We start from the raw sequence: 14,176 nt of genomic DNA, 5'->3' as shown, positions 1-14,176 counted from the left end.
ATTTTATTCTATTTCTTTTGTTCCCTTGTTCAGAAAGGGACAAGGACGCCCAGACTGGGCTGTGTTTGGCAGACTCACAGAACATAACGAGACAATACTCTTCAAAGAAAAATTTCTTGACTGGACAGAACTGAAGAAACTCAATGAGAAGAATTGTAGTGAATCCCTTCACCAGAAGGTGCATATAATAAGCACGCTAGGTATTTCACACTAGATGACCTAGGTGGGATGGAAGCCAGGGAAATTTGTTCTCAAGGAATCCCGAGCACATGCTTTATCCTGTGAGCTTTGACCTACAGGTCAGAAAATCACCTCCTAGGGCAAATCCACAGAATTGCTTTATATTGTTATTATTTATGTATTACATTTGAAATATATATTATTATACATTATTAATTTTATATGAGCAGGCAGCTCAATTAATACTGCCAAGGTAGCTTTGACAAGGCATCAAACAATGACAAGATACTAAAATACTGAAATATGCAGTGTAGTCAAATAATTTGACTAAAAAAGCTGTGCTCAAAGAAATTTCCTCTCTATTTTTTGACAGGAAGAATCCAGATCTGACTCTAAACCATATGATGTCATGCTAATGGTAGCTGTGCCTCAAACAACTGTAGGCACCGTCTTGGATGGAATGAATATTGGCCGGGGCTACGGACTTGTAGAAGGAGAAGATGGGAGGCAGTTTGAAATTATCACTGCATCTGTGGATGTCTGGCACATCCTGGAATTTGATTACAGTAGACTGCCCAAGCAAAGCATAGGGCAATTCCATGAGGGAGACACATATGTGGTGAAGTGGAAGTACATGGTGAGCACTACAGGTTAGTGAACAATTCCATTTCATCCTGCTGAAACAACTAAAACTGCTGCTTTGGTGGTGAGGTCCAGATCTAGACTTCCTTGGATATGAGGCTGTTTTAAGGGTTAGGAATGCTGATTTAGCCTTCCTAGACCGTAAAGAAGTAGAGCTTCTTATTTTATTTTGTTTAAAAGGAAGCAATAGAAAAAAAGTGTATTTGTTTTTCATATATCAGATGTAACGAGGTCCATCTCTACTTTTGCGCAACATTGGCGGTGTACATGTTCACAAGACAGCTCATTAGGCCAGAATTGTGCCCACAGCTTAACACACCAAAATAACGAAGCAGCTGGACTAATGGCAGTGGTGTGACTATCTGTCAAGAGAGGCTTAGCAACAAGGAAAGCCTTTGCTGGGTAATTGAGATCAGTAACAATGACAGGAAAGCCCTTGCCAACTCATTGCCTTTGCTGTCCCTTTTGCTGTTGTGGGAAACCTTTTGCTATGGCTTTCCGGCTCAGCAGTGTTCTGACAAAGAGCCTGAGAGCAGCAGTAAAGGCTGAGACTCAGTCAGCTCATCAAGCCCATTGGAACTCTCCCTCCTGGCACTAAACTAAGAATAGGTGGCATTCTAAAAATGGTTGTTCCAAATGGAAGTATATTAAAATCAGTTGAAAGCAGTGTAACAATTATACAGCTTCAGGCTTTTAGCCAAAAAATGTAGGTAGATCTTAGTCAGGATCGTTGAATTCAGATACTGGCAAATCCAAGAAAAATATGAAGCCTTGTAAGTCTTGGGAGAAGTTCGCTAATACTGAACTGCAAACAGACTTCTAATCCAAATGGATGAAAGCATATTCCATCACTCCAAAACAGAATAAATTTTTATGTAGGAGGCACTACTTTTATGGGCTGAATGTACAGATAAGGATGAAAACCATAAATTTTAGAAGTGAGTACAGGTTTGAATATTCTCTACTTGAAATATGCAAGATACTTTCTCTTAAGTATTTCATTTGGATGCTGCTCAGCACTGCAGGAATCAAGGCAGAAGTTTTAATATTTTTTTAAGAATATCTTTTAAAGCTCTTGGATTTTTTTAAAGCCTTTGATTAAGTTATATCTTTTTATTCCCTGTTCACTGGAAAGAGTGAAATATTCCTTAATTGGTAGTATTGTTGAACTTCACTTGCTGTAAACATTATTTGCTTATCATAATGCCAATCCTTTTAAGAAAAGAAAAAAAAAAAGTTGCTGTTTTCCTGCTGCCAAGGAACAGTGTGTAATGTGGAAAATGAGCCATAATGCACTCTTCTGGTAACTGAACTGGACATACCATTTCACATGCAAATTGGTTCAAGTGCTGTTAGTTATTTCCCTCCAGATAGTACCAGTTCTTTCTACATCTCTTTCTCCGGCCAACATGGGCGTCTCTGCCTGTGGGCTCACGTCCACCTGCGGAGACAGTGCCAACTCTGCATGGGGGCGCGCTGGCTTGGATACCTAATGTTCCTCCAACTGGACATTTTATCTTTCCTGTTCTGAATAGTGCTGAGCTGGCAGATGAGATTAAACCATGTGCTGCTTAAACCTATAGCCAGACTGCTTTCTTCAGCATGTGCTTTCTGTTTCACAGTTGGAAGCAGACAAAAAGGAGAGCAACAAGTAAGGGCTGTTGGAAAAGAGAAATGTGTATATTTCTTTTGGCAAGGAAGGCACTCCACAGTGAGTGAGAAAGGAACATCAGCACTGATGACAGTGGAACTCGATGAAGAGAGAGGAGCACAGGTGAGCTTCCTAGGTGTCAGACCTGGTAAGATTTGCCTGCCCATGTAGCCAGTAATAGTAAATGGGACTTAGGTTTTCTGGCCTCCTCCCTCTCTGTAAAGGTGTTCTTGCCATTACACATACTTGGAACTCAAAATTACTTTTGGTGTTAGTCTAACTGCCAGAGACATGTCAGCTCCTTTATGGATTGTCATTCCCAAATTTCACTTCTAAAGATTATATTTTTGAGAAAGGCTGAAGGAGAAGGTCTCTCTCTCCCTTCAGGATTATGTAAAGCACAGTTATACAGATTCATGCCTTCAGTTGAGGTACATGTTCAGATAACAGGACTGTCTTCCTAGTTTTGAGTAGAAGCACTTTCTGCAGGCCAAGGCAAAAAATACATTTGAAATTTTTTATTTGTTTACTATATAATTAGGTATTAATTGCCTTGCTTTGCAGAGATTCTAACATATGCAGATGCAGCTAATCTGAAACTGAGACAACAGGCTTGCTTTTTTTGTCTTGAGACAGACTTGGGCTTTTCTGTGGCTTCACTGTTACCAGCATATGAGGTGGGAGGTTTAAAGTTAGTTTCTGGACCTTGATTATGCTATAACTAGTTTTTTAACAGCAGCGTGGACATTACCAGCAAGATAGGAATTCATAGAAGATAAATGTAAATGCACCTGACCAAGAGTGTGGGAGTCTCTGCAACATAACTGATTTAGCAATTTGTCATATTGGTTTCATACTCAAAATGCACTGTTTAGTGAACAGGAAACATGCATGTTGTCACAGAAACCAGTTTTACAGCAAATTTTAAACACACTTGAGTTCCTATGTTATCTTCATAATGGTGTCAAAAAATGTCAGTCAAGGTGGACCACTTCCATAAAGAATTCAAATAATCATTAGTTTAAACCTATTTAATCTAAACTTTATGTGGTATTCCTTATCCTCTGAGACTCTTGATTGTTGGATTCCAGCTAGAGATTTCTTTTAATATGCAGGCCACATATGAAAACCATTGCATGCCGATACATGGAAATATAAACAATAGTCAGCATTTATGAAGCAGAAGGAAAGCCATCTTCATAGGTGGCCATAAGTGTATAATTTTTAATAATCCATAGAGAATAGTTTTCTTGAGTCTGTATACTTACTTCATTTTTTTTTTAATGAGGAATGGTACTTTCAATTTGCAGGTACAAGTGCTTCAAGGGAAAGAACCACCATGCTTCCTGCAGTGCTTCCAAGGAGGAATGATTGTGCATGCTGGAAGAAGGGAAGAGGAAGAAGAAAATGCACAAAGTAAATTATCCTTAGTTAAGAGCTTCTGCCCCAAAATCTTTGGTCTCAGCTACCATACTCTGTAGAAGGGGAAACTTAATGCCATGAAACTCTTAAGACAGCTTTGCAGTGCTTTGTTTCAAGGTAGTCTGTTTCTTCTTTGAGCACAGAATGGATTTTGTCATCCTAGACCATGCTGACTTAATTGTATTGGTACACATATAAATTGTTCTAGTTGTTCTTTAATTAAGCTAAGTACCCATTTGCTTTAAAATATGTTCTTTTTTACATAGTCTGAGGAAAAATAAAGGTGTTTTTATGAGCAGTTCTTCTGCTCCAAGGAAAGCTCTAGGCTTTTGTTACCCAGTCATTACTTTTTGTAACATTTTCCTTGAATGCTGTAGTTGAGGTAGGAGAACTTCAAAGTAATTGTAGCTTGGAGATGTTCCAGTTCACACCTAAATGTGACCTTCTGCCTAAGGTGCAGAGGACAAGAGAAGCTGATAGGAATACTGTGTTTGTCTTCCTTTTTGCCCCATATGAAACAGCAGAACTTGACTCCTCTGCTCTGTTAAGCTCTTCAGCTCCCAGTACTTGTACTCTTGTAGCATCATTTCAGAAGGCATGTTTTCTGTATCAGGGTTTCTCGAGTAGCGTTACCCAAACCTGGCGCTTAGCTAGTGTATTCTGTGACAATATAGGTATGCAATCAGTGAGATTCATCCAGTGTGAGAACAGCTGTTCCAGAGGAGAGGTTTTGAATTTGCAATGCCTTGTGACTGTGTAACACTGCTGCACTGTTCCTGTCTGCTCCAGGTGACTGGAGGCTTTATTGCGTGCGAGGAGAAGTTCCCAATGAAGGAAACTTACTCGAAGTAGCATGTCACTGCAGCAGCCTGCGTTCCCGGACATCCATGATTGTCCTCAATATAAATAAAGCTCTTATCTACCTGTGGCATGGCTGCAAAGCACAATCTCACACCAAGGATGTAGGAAGAACAGCAGCCAATAAAATAAAAGAACAGTGAGTGTCTGACCTGTATTTTGGAGATGTTTATATAGGCTACAAATTTACTTAAATTAATTTGGCTCCAAGAAAATTTGAAATAAATAAAGCTGTTCTCTGAGTACAAAGGCAGCATGTGCATGCTTGGTGAGGAGGACAAGTGATGGGTAGTTGGTTTGGTAGATGGGAGAAAACACAAGTTCTGCAATCACCTTCACTGAAGGTCAAGTGCATTTATTAATAGACTCATAAAATGGTTTGAATTGGAAGGGACCTTAAAGATCATCTAGTTCCAGCCCCCTTGCCAGGAGAAATACCTTCCACTACACCAGGTTACTCAAAGTCCCAACCACTCTGAACACTTTCAGGGATGGGGCATCAATACTCTTCCGACTTTACTAGTTACAGTTGCAAAAAAAAAACCCAGGCACTTTCCATTTGGAGGGAGATGCTCAATATCTGAATAGCAAATTAAATTACAGTTGATAGGAGGATTGGAATCCAGTCTTGTGAATAGGGAAAAGGAAACTAACTGGGGAAAGCCTGCAAGGAGGACAGCAGCAGTTGCAAAAACAGGCAGGGAGAATCCCTACTGAGAGCTTATATGAGCATCTACTCCACTCTGTGAACAGGATCGGAAATGGTATGAGACGGGTAGTTGAAGTTCCCTCTCTTGTTTTTTTCATAATTTTTCAAAGTGCTTGTGTTGACATGAAGTGTGCAACAAACCTAGAGGGTACTTTTGGGTTCTAATAATGCAAGTAGCCATCAGGTTTGTGTCAGCTGTGTTTGGGGCAGGAATACTGGGTTCACTTACTCTCTCTGTGTTTTGTAGATGCCCACTGGAGGCAGGGCTGCACAGCAGCAGCAAGGTGACAATCCATGAATGTGATGAAGGGTCAGAGCCCTTGGGATTCTGGGACGCATTAGGAAGGAGAGATCGAAAGGCCTATGACTGCATGTTGCAAGGTAGATCTGCCTGCCTGGATTTGGCACTCACATTTTACTTTACTGGTCTATGGTATTGTGAGATTTAATGTAAAGTTTTTGAAGAACTTCTTAGTAGTTTAGATGATCCCTTCAGAGAGATGCTTCCAAAAATCTACTGAGTGAAGTAATTCTGTTCTAGAAGGAAAGTGCCGGAAGACCAAGCACTTCATTTTGTTCTTCCCCCCTTCTGCTATCCATCTGTATTCAAACAGCACAGAGCAACAGTTAACACCATTACCAATACATTTTGCTTTTCTTCTGAAGGGATTTAGGAGGCACTTCTGCACACATTCTCATCCAACCTCTGCTTTGAATACTGCCAATAAAGGTAGTAGGGAGATTGATTTACCAAGTGGAAAATTTGTCAGCTAACCCTGAGATGTACTTACTTCACTTAAGCTGCAAAACAGCCTGTTATGAAATGGCTGATAGTAACTAGCCAGGATCAGATTCAAACTGATGGCAGCCAGCCATTTAGCTCAACTTCTTCACAGCTGTTGCTAGTCCCCAAGACATCTGGTTGTCTTTCCTGATTTTTAAAACCCAGAGAATTTACAGTCAGTTTAAAAGTTTATTTTTTATTTTTCACAATAATCTCTGACATCTTCTGTTGCAAATCTTCTTAATTTTTGTTTTTAAAGATCCTGGAAAGTTTAATTTCACCCCCCGCCTGTTCAGCCTCAGTAGTTCATCAGGAGAATTCTCAGCCACTGAGTATGTTTACCCTTCAAGAGACCCTGCTGTCATCAATTCCATGCCATTCTTGCAAGAGGATCTTTACACTGCCCCACAGCCAGGTATATGCTTTAAAATACTTAAGTAAAAACAAAACAGATAACTCTATCCTGCAGTGGACAGTGTTTCAATAGCTATAAGCACTTTAATTTATCACAGCAAAATGTGTGCATGTGATGTTTATACAGCATTAAGAAATTAACATAGTTATTCCATAATAAAGCCGCTGAGAACTAATCAAATGTATATGTACCCTAAAAGGTTGCTATAAAAATGCAATGTTTATGTCAGAGAATCTGAGACCAGCTGAGGGTTTAGCTGGATGATTAACAAATGGAATTGGTAAGCTATGAAATGATCCTGTTGTGATGCTGACAAGCATGTAAGACTGGAGTTGTTGAAGGAATTATAAGAACTATAAGTGGCTGATGATGGGTTTCTCATTTTCTGACTGCGTAGCACTGTTCCTTGTTGACAATCACCATGAAGTGTACCTGTGGCAAGGCTGGTGGCCTGTGGAAAACAAAATCACTGGATCAGCTCGAATCAGGTGGGCTACAGACAGGAAATGCGCCATGGAGACAGTGCTCCGGTACTGCAAAGGTAAGATTGCTGTGCCTGACTGCTTTGAGACTGTCATACCTCTCCATGCCTTGCTGTCTTGAGCTGAAAGGTGCTCACCCAATTTTATCAATAAACATTAGCTTATTTGAAGATACATTTTCCACTCTTTCTTAGCAAACCATTTGTTTAGTAATAGCATTGTTCCCAAATTGCCAAGGTACTCTGCTGACTCAGTTGTCAGAGGAAAGGCTTTATTTTTTTTTTTTGTGCCTCCACTGTAGGAGAATAGTTCAGACATCAGATCCCTAAAAGTGAATACCAAGAACACAATCTCATAAACCTGAATGCTTTCTGTCTAGTTCCTCTTAGATTTCCCAAACTTCTGTGTATCAAAAAGACTGAATGAAGATACTGTTTGCTGATGTAACTGGGTGTCAGTTTAGTGGGGGAGATGAAAAGACTTTGAAGATTGAGAGCAAATCTCACATGGAAACTGCTGGCCATTGGAAGTGCTGGAGGGCAAGAGCCTCGGTTTGTGATCATTGCTACAAGATAGATGTTACCACTCAGTGTGCAGTGATTCAAGCTGCAGTTGATGATCTTGTAAGATAGTGACTAGAGATGATTTTCTGCACTACCGGAGTTTCTTTGAGACACCATAATGCTGCCTTCTCACTTTATCTACTGTTATGTAAAGCTGGGAATGGGCCTTGCATCTTCTGACAGAGGATAAATAAAGAGAGGTGAGAGGTTACCATGCAGGAGAGAAGACATAAGTAACAACTGTATTCTGTTAATTCAGAGCAGTTTCCCATTGTGAACAAGTCGCCAGGGCTTAATTGGTGCAAACTGTGTCCTCTTGCAAGGAAATCCTGATTGCTTATAGACCTTGAGATCTGATGATGCCACTGATTTCTTCTTATAGCAAATAAACTCCATAACTTGTGACAGAGGGTGGTTATTGTCACTATCTCCCATAGACATTTGTGTATTTGAAGAGGGAAAGTGATATCTTTTTTGGATTCCACCCTTATGCCAATAAGCGAGTCTCAGCTTTGCAGTCTCCAGGTCAAATAGGAGTAGGAACAAGTGTTGGGTTTCTAGTCAGTCACTGAAGGGAGTTGGTAACACCTGAGAGGAGACAGCTGAAAACCAGTACTGCAGACACTGAAATATGACCTTTACTGGACTGCGTTATTGCTCTCTGTGGTTCATCAGGTATCTCTGGCACTGCCCTGCTGAACAGCAGCATTTGTTTAGGAATGGTGGCTAAAGACAGGGCAGTAAGTGGTGCTTTGACTGGTGAATTCCTGAAGAGGCCAGTTACTTGTTCACCACTACCCTCAGTTTTTGCAAGTCAGAAGGAGTGATAAGATGGATTTCTTTGAAGTCATGTGTGTCAGTGTGCTTCACAGCAGCAGTGAAGGTCAGCATAGAGGAACAGAGCCCCATGCCATGAAGTGCTGAGAGCTGCTCAACAGGCTAGTGAGAGAGATGAAGGTAAGGTTCCAGTTACCAGTGTTCCTAATGCAGTGCTATGATCTTCTGGTAAAAGTCATGTTTTCTGGTCCCAGCCAGAGGTTGAATCAGATGCACATGCTGAGGTTTGAATACTTTTCCAGATTTCTTAAACATTGAGTTTGATGATGGGAAAAGGGATTAATGCCTTCTGCGCTAGATTTAATGTGCTGCATTTGAGTTTGATGCACAGTGGGAAGTTCTTCAGTGACTCCTCAGGGGTCTGAAGTTTAGTTTGCGTACCATAGGACTAGCTATTTTGCTGGGTGCTCACTTTGCAATGGTTGTGGTTTTTAACCTCTCTGCCTTGGGTATTTCTCAACAGTTTCAGGCTGTGTGGTTGGATAGATACAGCACAAGTTTGTTACTGTTAAAAGACCAATTCTATTTGTATTATGTCTATGCCAAAGATGATGCACACTTCTGTAGCAGGTTTTTTTTCTATTCAAACCATGCTGTTCCTGAGGTCTGTTGCTTTCATAATCTGGAATTCTGTCAACCACTTCAAAATTTCATTGCATCAAGCTGTCAGAGCTGTCTAGCTCTAATGTGGTGTTACTTATCAAGGTGTAGAAATTTAATTTCAGGAGTTATTAATGCTGCTGTAATTATTTTGACTACCAGAATATAGTTGAGTGATCAGAAGTATTAAAATTTTTTTCTTTTTTTTTTCTTTATTTCTTTTCTCATCTATGTCCCACTCCCCCCTTTCCCTGCCCCTCCCCTTTTTCTTTTCCTGGCTTGCAGTGTTTAACTACATGATGGCATGAAGGAGATTGATTAGCAACTCTGGATATCCCTTGACTATACCTAGCAGTTCCCCTTGTGCATAAATCTCCTTTAACTTGTGAAAATGTCTTGAAAGTTTTTCTGTGGTTTTATTTGCTAAATCAGCAGTCTGGAGAGTCGAGCTCCAGACCGCCAGGAGAGGGAAGAATCTGGTTTGCCTTTCAGTGATTCTTGCTGAGGAGATCAGCTTGTGCAGAGGGCAGAATTCATGCAATGAAAATGTTCCTCAACGTACATATAAATTCATCTTACCTATACTGGAACATTGTAAATGCCACTCTCTTGTATTTCTTGGCTGAGTTACTGAGACTGGACCTGCACAACTAGAGCAGAGCCACATGTTTTTTAAAAGCACAGGTTTTTAAGTGGGTTTTTTTGCATAGTTCATGATAGAATGAACCACAGTGAAAATATGTGAAACAGAGGCTTAAAATCAAGGGCTCAAATGATAAATCTTCTGTCTAAATTCTAATTCACATTCTAATACATTTGTTAGACTATTCCACAGAGCTTTTACCTGTAATATTCAGTTTCATATGAACATATTCTCTCTAATTAGTCTGCCCTCAACATGTGATGTAAGGCCAAACCTGTAACACTCAGATTTTGCAAACCTAATGGAACACCCATGTCCAGCCAGACCCTCTGCATTCAGCACAGGTGTTGGATAATTTCCCTGGGGTCCTCCTTAGCAATGGCAGGAAGGGGATATATTTTTTTAGATTCTCCTGTCTGACAAGCCACAGGCATCAAGTGCGGGCAGGGACTACAGTAAAAACCAGGGAATTCTGTGGTGGAGGAAATCTTAGGGCATAAAGATGCTCTGAGACTGAATCTAGGGAATAACAGAAATTTTTAATAAGCATTTCTTAGGGAAACTACAGCCCTTGGAAGTGAGGTCATGTCATGTTGCTCTGTTACTTTCACCTGACTGTGAGCTTTGCACCATCTTCAGCTTTTCCACTGCCCATCTGGAAGAAAGATTTGTTTAGACTGAATTTTTTTAATCTAAGTAAGGTGAATGTACAATATATTTTTTGAATTATAGTTTCTCTCTGTCCCTGGCTTCCTGCCTACCTCTTTCCAATAATACTTGGAGTTCATCAGTGCTTTTGACTCCTTAGGGAATTAAATCATTGAATCAGGACCTTTGTTCACTAGTACTTGGCAGAATGACTTTAGGTACTTAATCAGATACATCACTCCTAAGCAGAGTTATGTCCATGTCCTATACTGTGTGAACACATAACTTTTTTAAAGAAACAGGACTGTCCTTGAAAATGATCAGTAATTGCTATCCAGCTATTGGAATACCTCTATTAACTTTCAGATCCCATTCCTTTGTAATAACAAAATTATTGTTTTACACCTCAGTATCTCAAGAACAGTTTAAACATTCTCACTTAAGCCTCCAAGCTTAAGCTTTGTTGGCTGATGGCAGGATACTTCTGATGAGCATGCCAGAAATTTTCATTTATCTGAATTTGGCTAATTTCAGACCATCACACTCTGCTTACTCTGATCAAACTCTATTTTTGTAAGACAAGGAAGGCATTGGGTTAGAAGTAGCTGTTGGGGAGTTTCAGCATACATGTTTTGATCTTTGTAGTCAGAAACAGTAAAAGGCAGGTCTAAAAATACTGAAAAACATGTTTAAAGATCCCATGCTAATTTAAAAAAGAAAATCCTGGTGAAATTTATTGTTACTGCCTTAAATGACTTCTGATTTTCAAGAAAGAATTAAATATACTTAGGAGGTAGCTTTGAATAGTGGGTTGCATTGCAAAATATACTATCATTTGTAATTTCTAATTTCTCTTTTTTCCTTTTTTTTTTAATTTTGTATTTTGACTGCTTTTAGGAAAAAATGTAAAGAAGCCCCCAAAATCCTATCTAATTCATGCTGGCCTAGAACCTCTGACATTCACGAATATGTTCCCAAGTTGGGAACACAGGGAAGACATTGCAGAGATCACAGAAATGGTAAATCTTTTCACTGCACTGCTGTTTCCTCCTGTTAGTAAATGTGTCTTGTGTTGTCAGTAACATTACTTGTTTGTGCTGTCAAGACCCAAGGTCCAGAGGATGAACCTAGAAAGCACAGTTCAGGAGTCTGCAGGAAACCAACAGCACAGCTAGAGTCTGTCTGGGAGTGTAAATATCCAAGGCATTCCTGGTTACGTTTTTGTAACTTCTCATACTCTTTATTTGTTAAAAGCAAGAGGAAAGTGTTACCTGAATCATCTGGTAGAAAGAGATGTGCTAGAGTTTAGCAGAACAGCTAATTGAATCATGCACCAATGTACCGTTCTGGTCTGTTCTCCAGATTCAAAGTGCAGGGGAGTAAAACAGCCCACACAGGACCAGCTGGCTCCAAGGGCTCAACTACTGACTTCCTCAGCTGGGATGCAGAGTCACAGCCAAATTATATGTGGCTGCTTTAAAAGCTTTCAGTCAAGGGGCATCTCAAGGCAAATGACATTTTCTGTTTTGTAAGTCTTCTTCAGCCATCCTTAGTGGAAAACACTGACTTCATGACTAAACACAGACAGGATGTCCTTCTGCTAAGTGCAGACCTGTTTTCAACTGTGAAACTGTTGTAGGGCAGAGTGTTGGCCTGTGTGCACACCTGGAGAGCTTTGTGCACAGCAGGTTATCCCATGCCATCTGCAGGCTGCCATGAGTGCACAGTTGGTGGCTTCAGCATTGTGATCCTGTTCTCTGTTTTCCTTTTCTCCTTACAGGATGCTGACGTTTCTAATCAGATAATACTTGTAGAGGATGTGCTGGCCAAGCTATGTAAAACAGTGTATCCATTAGCAGATCTCTTAGCTAGGCCTCTGCCTGAGGGAGTTGATCCACTGAAGCTTGAAATTTATCTTTCAGATGAGGACTTTGAGGTAAGGAGAGAATAGGTGCGCTGCTACTCTGTGCATTTATGCCTAGTCATGCAGTAAAGTCATTTGCCAGTTATGCTACTTATAAGTGTTTTTGCTAATAGCATATCCTCTTGTTTTAAATGCAGGTTGCATTAGAGATGACGAGAGAGGAGTACAATGCACTGCCATCTTGGAAGCAAGTTAACCTGAAGAAGGCAAAAGGACTTTTCTAAGCTGTGTTTATAGGAGTGAGCACTAAAGGGATGTCTGTTCTCACTTTCTATGTCCTTTAGAACAATTGTACCCTACATTTACAGAACAAATAGAAATAATCTGGAGTAATTAGTGACTACCAATCTGGAGGTGTGTAATATTATAAAAGGCCAAGAGAACTCTTTGAAAATGTAATTCAATTTTGACTCTTAAAGGCAATGCGTTTAAGCTCCACTCTCCTATGCACTTAGACAGTAGTTTCTTGAGCTACTGCTGCAGGTGTCCTTTGGCTAGATACAATACTTGCCACTCTTGTTTTTAAAGAAGTTCTCTTTGTAAAGTGTTATTTTGTTAGTTTGTGGATGACAAAGAATTTATATTTATATAAACACATAGAACAAGTATGTATTTAACAATGCAATATATATTCACTTTCAAGACTTTCGTGTCAAAAACTACAGAAAAGTAGCTGGATGGCAGTTGCTTATACTGAATTAGCTATACCACCAATATGTATCTCCTACGCATTCTGAAAAGTTTCTCTTTACAATAGTTAATGATTGTTCTCAGTGCTGCTTCAGGTGCTAAACAGAACAAAGCATTTGTATTTATAGCATGGATTTCTTGAGAAACTATGCGAATCAACCTTTATACTTTATTATCCAAAAATGTATAGTGCCTTGTTTTTTTGTGTACAGTTTATATACAAAAAAAAAGATTGGTCTGCATTTTGAAGATGGCTTAGAACAGTCTCCTATGTTACTTTTATAATAGTAGAAATAAAAACATCTCAGTTTCTAATACTTGTTGTAAACATTAAACATGTCTTTTGTGATATAAGAACCGAAAGTAAAAGCTTCTGAATAAACTCTTAGCAATGCTCTGACTTGTCATTATCTTGTACTGTACTCTGTACTAAGTCATTGGAACCTTCCATAACATCTTCTCAAAATATTTTAACCTTAGATGTCTGCAGGTATTGTACAGAGTTATAATTTGAGAAGCAGATAATGTAGAAAATAATGTATGAGATAAAATGAGGTTGGGCAATACTTTAATGCTGAATGTTGAAACAGCCACACAACTCCTGTATTCTTTGAGTTTCCCTGTTTTATATATGAAATGAAAATTATTATGCTGATTTTCAAACTTTGAAAAAACATTTTCAACATTTGTGCAATTGGGAGTAAAACTTGAACTGAAAATGAGCATCGTGTCCATTCTTTCAATAAGCAGTGAACTCAAAATCATTTTCATTCAGCTAATTAGGACATCGAATAGAATCATCGAGTAAATATTGGCTATTGTTTGAAATGTTCTCCAGGCATTTGACATTTCTAAATCAAGTTGTGTGGTTCCTCTCTGGTAGCCTAGTGGGTTTCACATATTCATTCCTGGCAGCATAAGTTTTATTCTGCCCCGCAGCTGTTCAGAGCTCCTCCTGGCCTCCAGTGGTGCTGTTGCTGCTCTTGTCATTCTCTTAGGGCCAGGGAATTGAAGTAAGATCTTTCAATGTGTGAGGTCTGGATTTCCTCAAGATCTGCAGTAAGTATTGCTCTATAATTAATCTTGCTTTGACAGATGGGTTAATAACTTGTAAGCAAACCTTGAAGT

The 14,176-nt window shown here is 39.5% G+C and overlaps 1 protein-coding gene across 2 annotated transcripts in view; it reads left to right on the top strand.

The window, feature by feature from the left end:
• SVIL (supervillin) overlaps positions 1-13,445 on the top strand; it is a 138,063-nt gene extending 124,618 nt beyond the window's left edge. For both annotated transcript variants that reach the window (XM_071559981.1, XM_071559982.1), the window contains 11 exons: positions 34-178; positions 554-830; positions 2,445-2,596; positions 3,784-3,889; positions 4,685-4,892; positions 5,710-5,843; positions 6,506-6,661; positions 7,059-7,202; positions 11,332-11,453; positions 12,215-12,370; positions 12,496-13,445. In XM_071559981.1, the coding sequence (XP_071416082.1) occupies positions 34-178; positions 554-830; positions 2,445-2,596; positions 3,784-3,889; positions 4,685-4,892; positions 5,710-5,843; positions 6,506-6,661; positions 7,059-7,202; positions 11,332-11,453; positions 12,215-12,370; positions 12,496-12,582 (1,687 nt within the window). In that variant the 3' untranslated portion in view covers positions 12,583-13,445. The remainder of the gene's footprint in view (positions 1-33; positions 179-553; positions 831-2,444; positions 2,597-3,783; positions 3,890-4,684; positions 4,893-5,709; positions 5,844-6,505; positions 6,662-7,058; positions 7,203-11,331; positions 11,454-12,214; positions 12,371-12,495) is intronic.
• Positions 13,446-14,176: the final 731 nt, after the last annotated feature.

Source organism: Pithys albifrons, chromosome 7 (genome assembly GCF_047495875.1).
Source record: "Pithys albifrons albifrons isolate INPA30051 chromosome 7, PitAlb_v1, whole genome shotgun sequence".
Lineage (NCBI taxonomy): Eukaryota > Metazoa > Chordata > Aves > Passeriformes > Thamnophilidae > Pithys > Pithys albifrons.
This window is presented reverse-complemented; position numbering and strand designations above follow the sequence as displayed.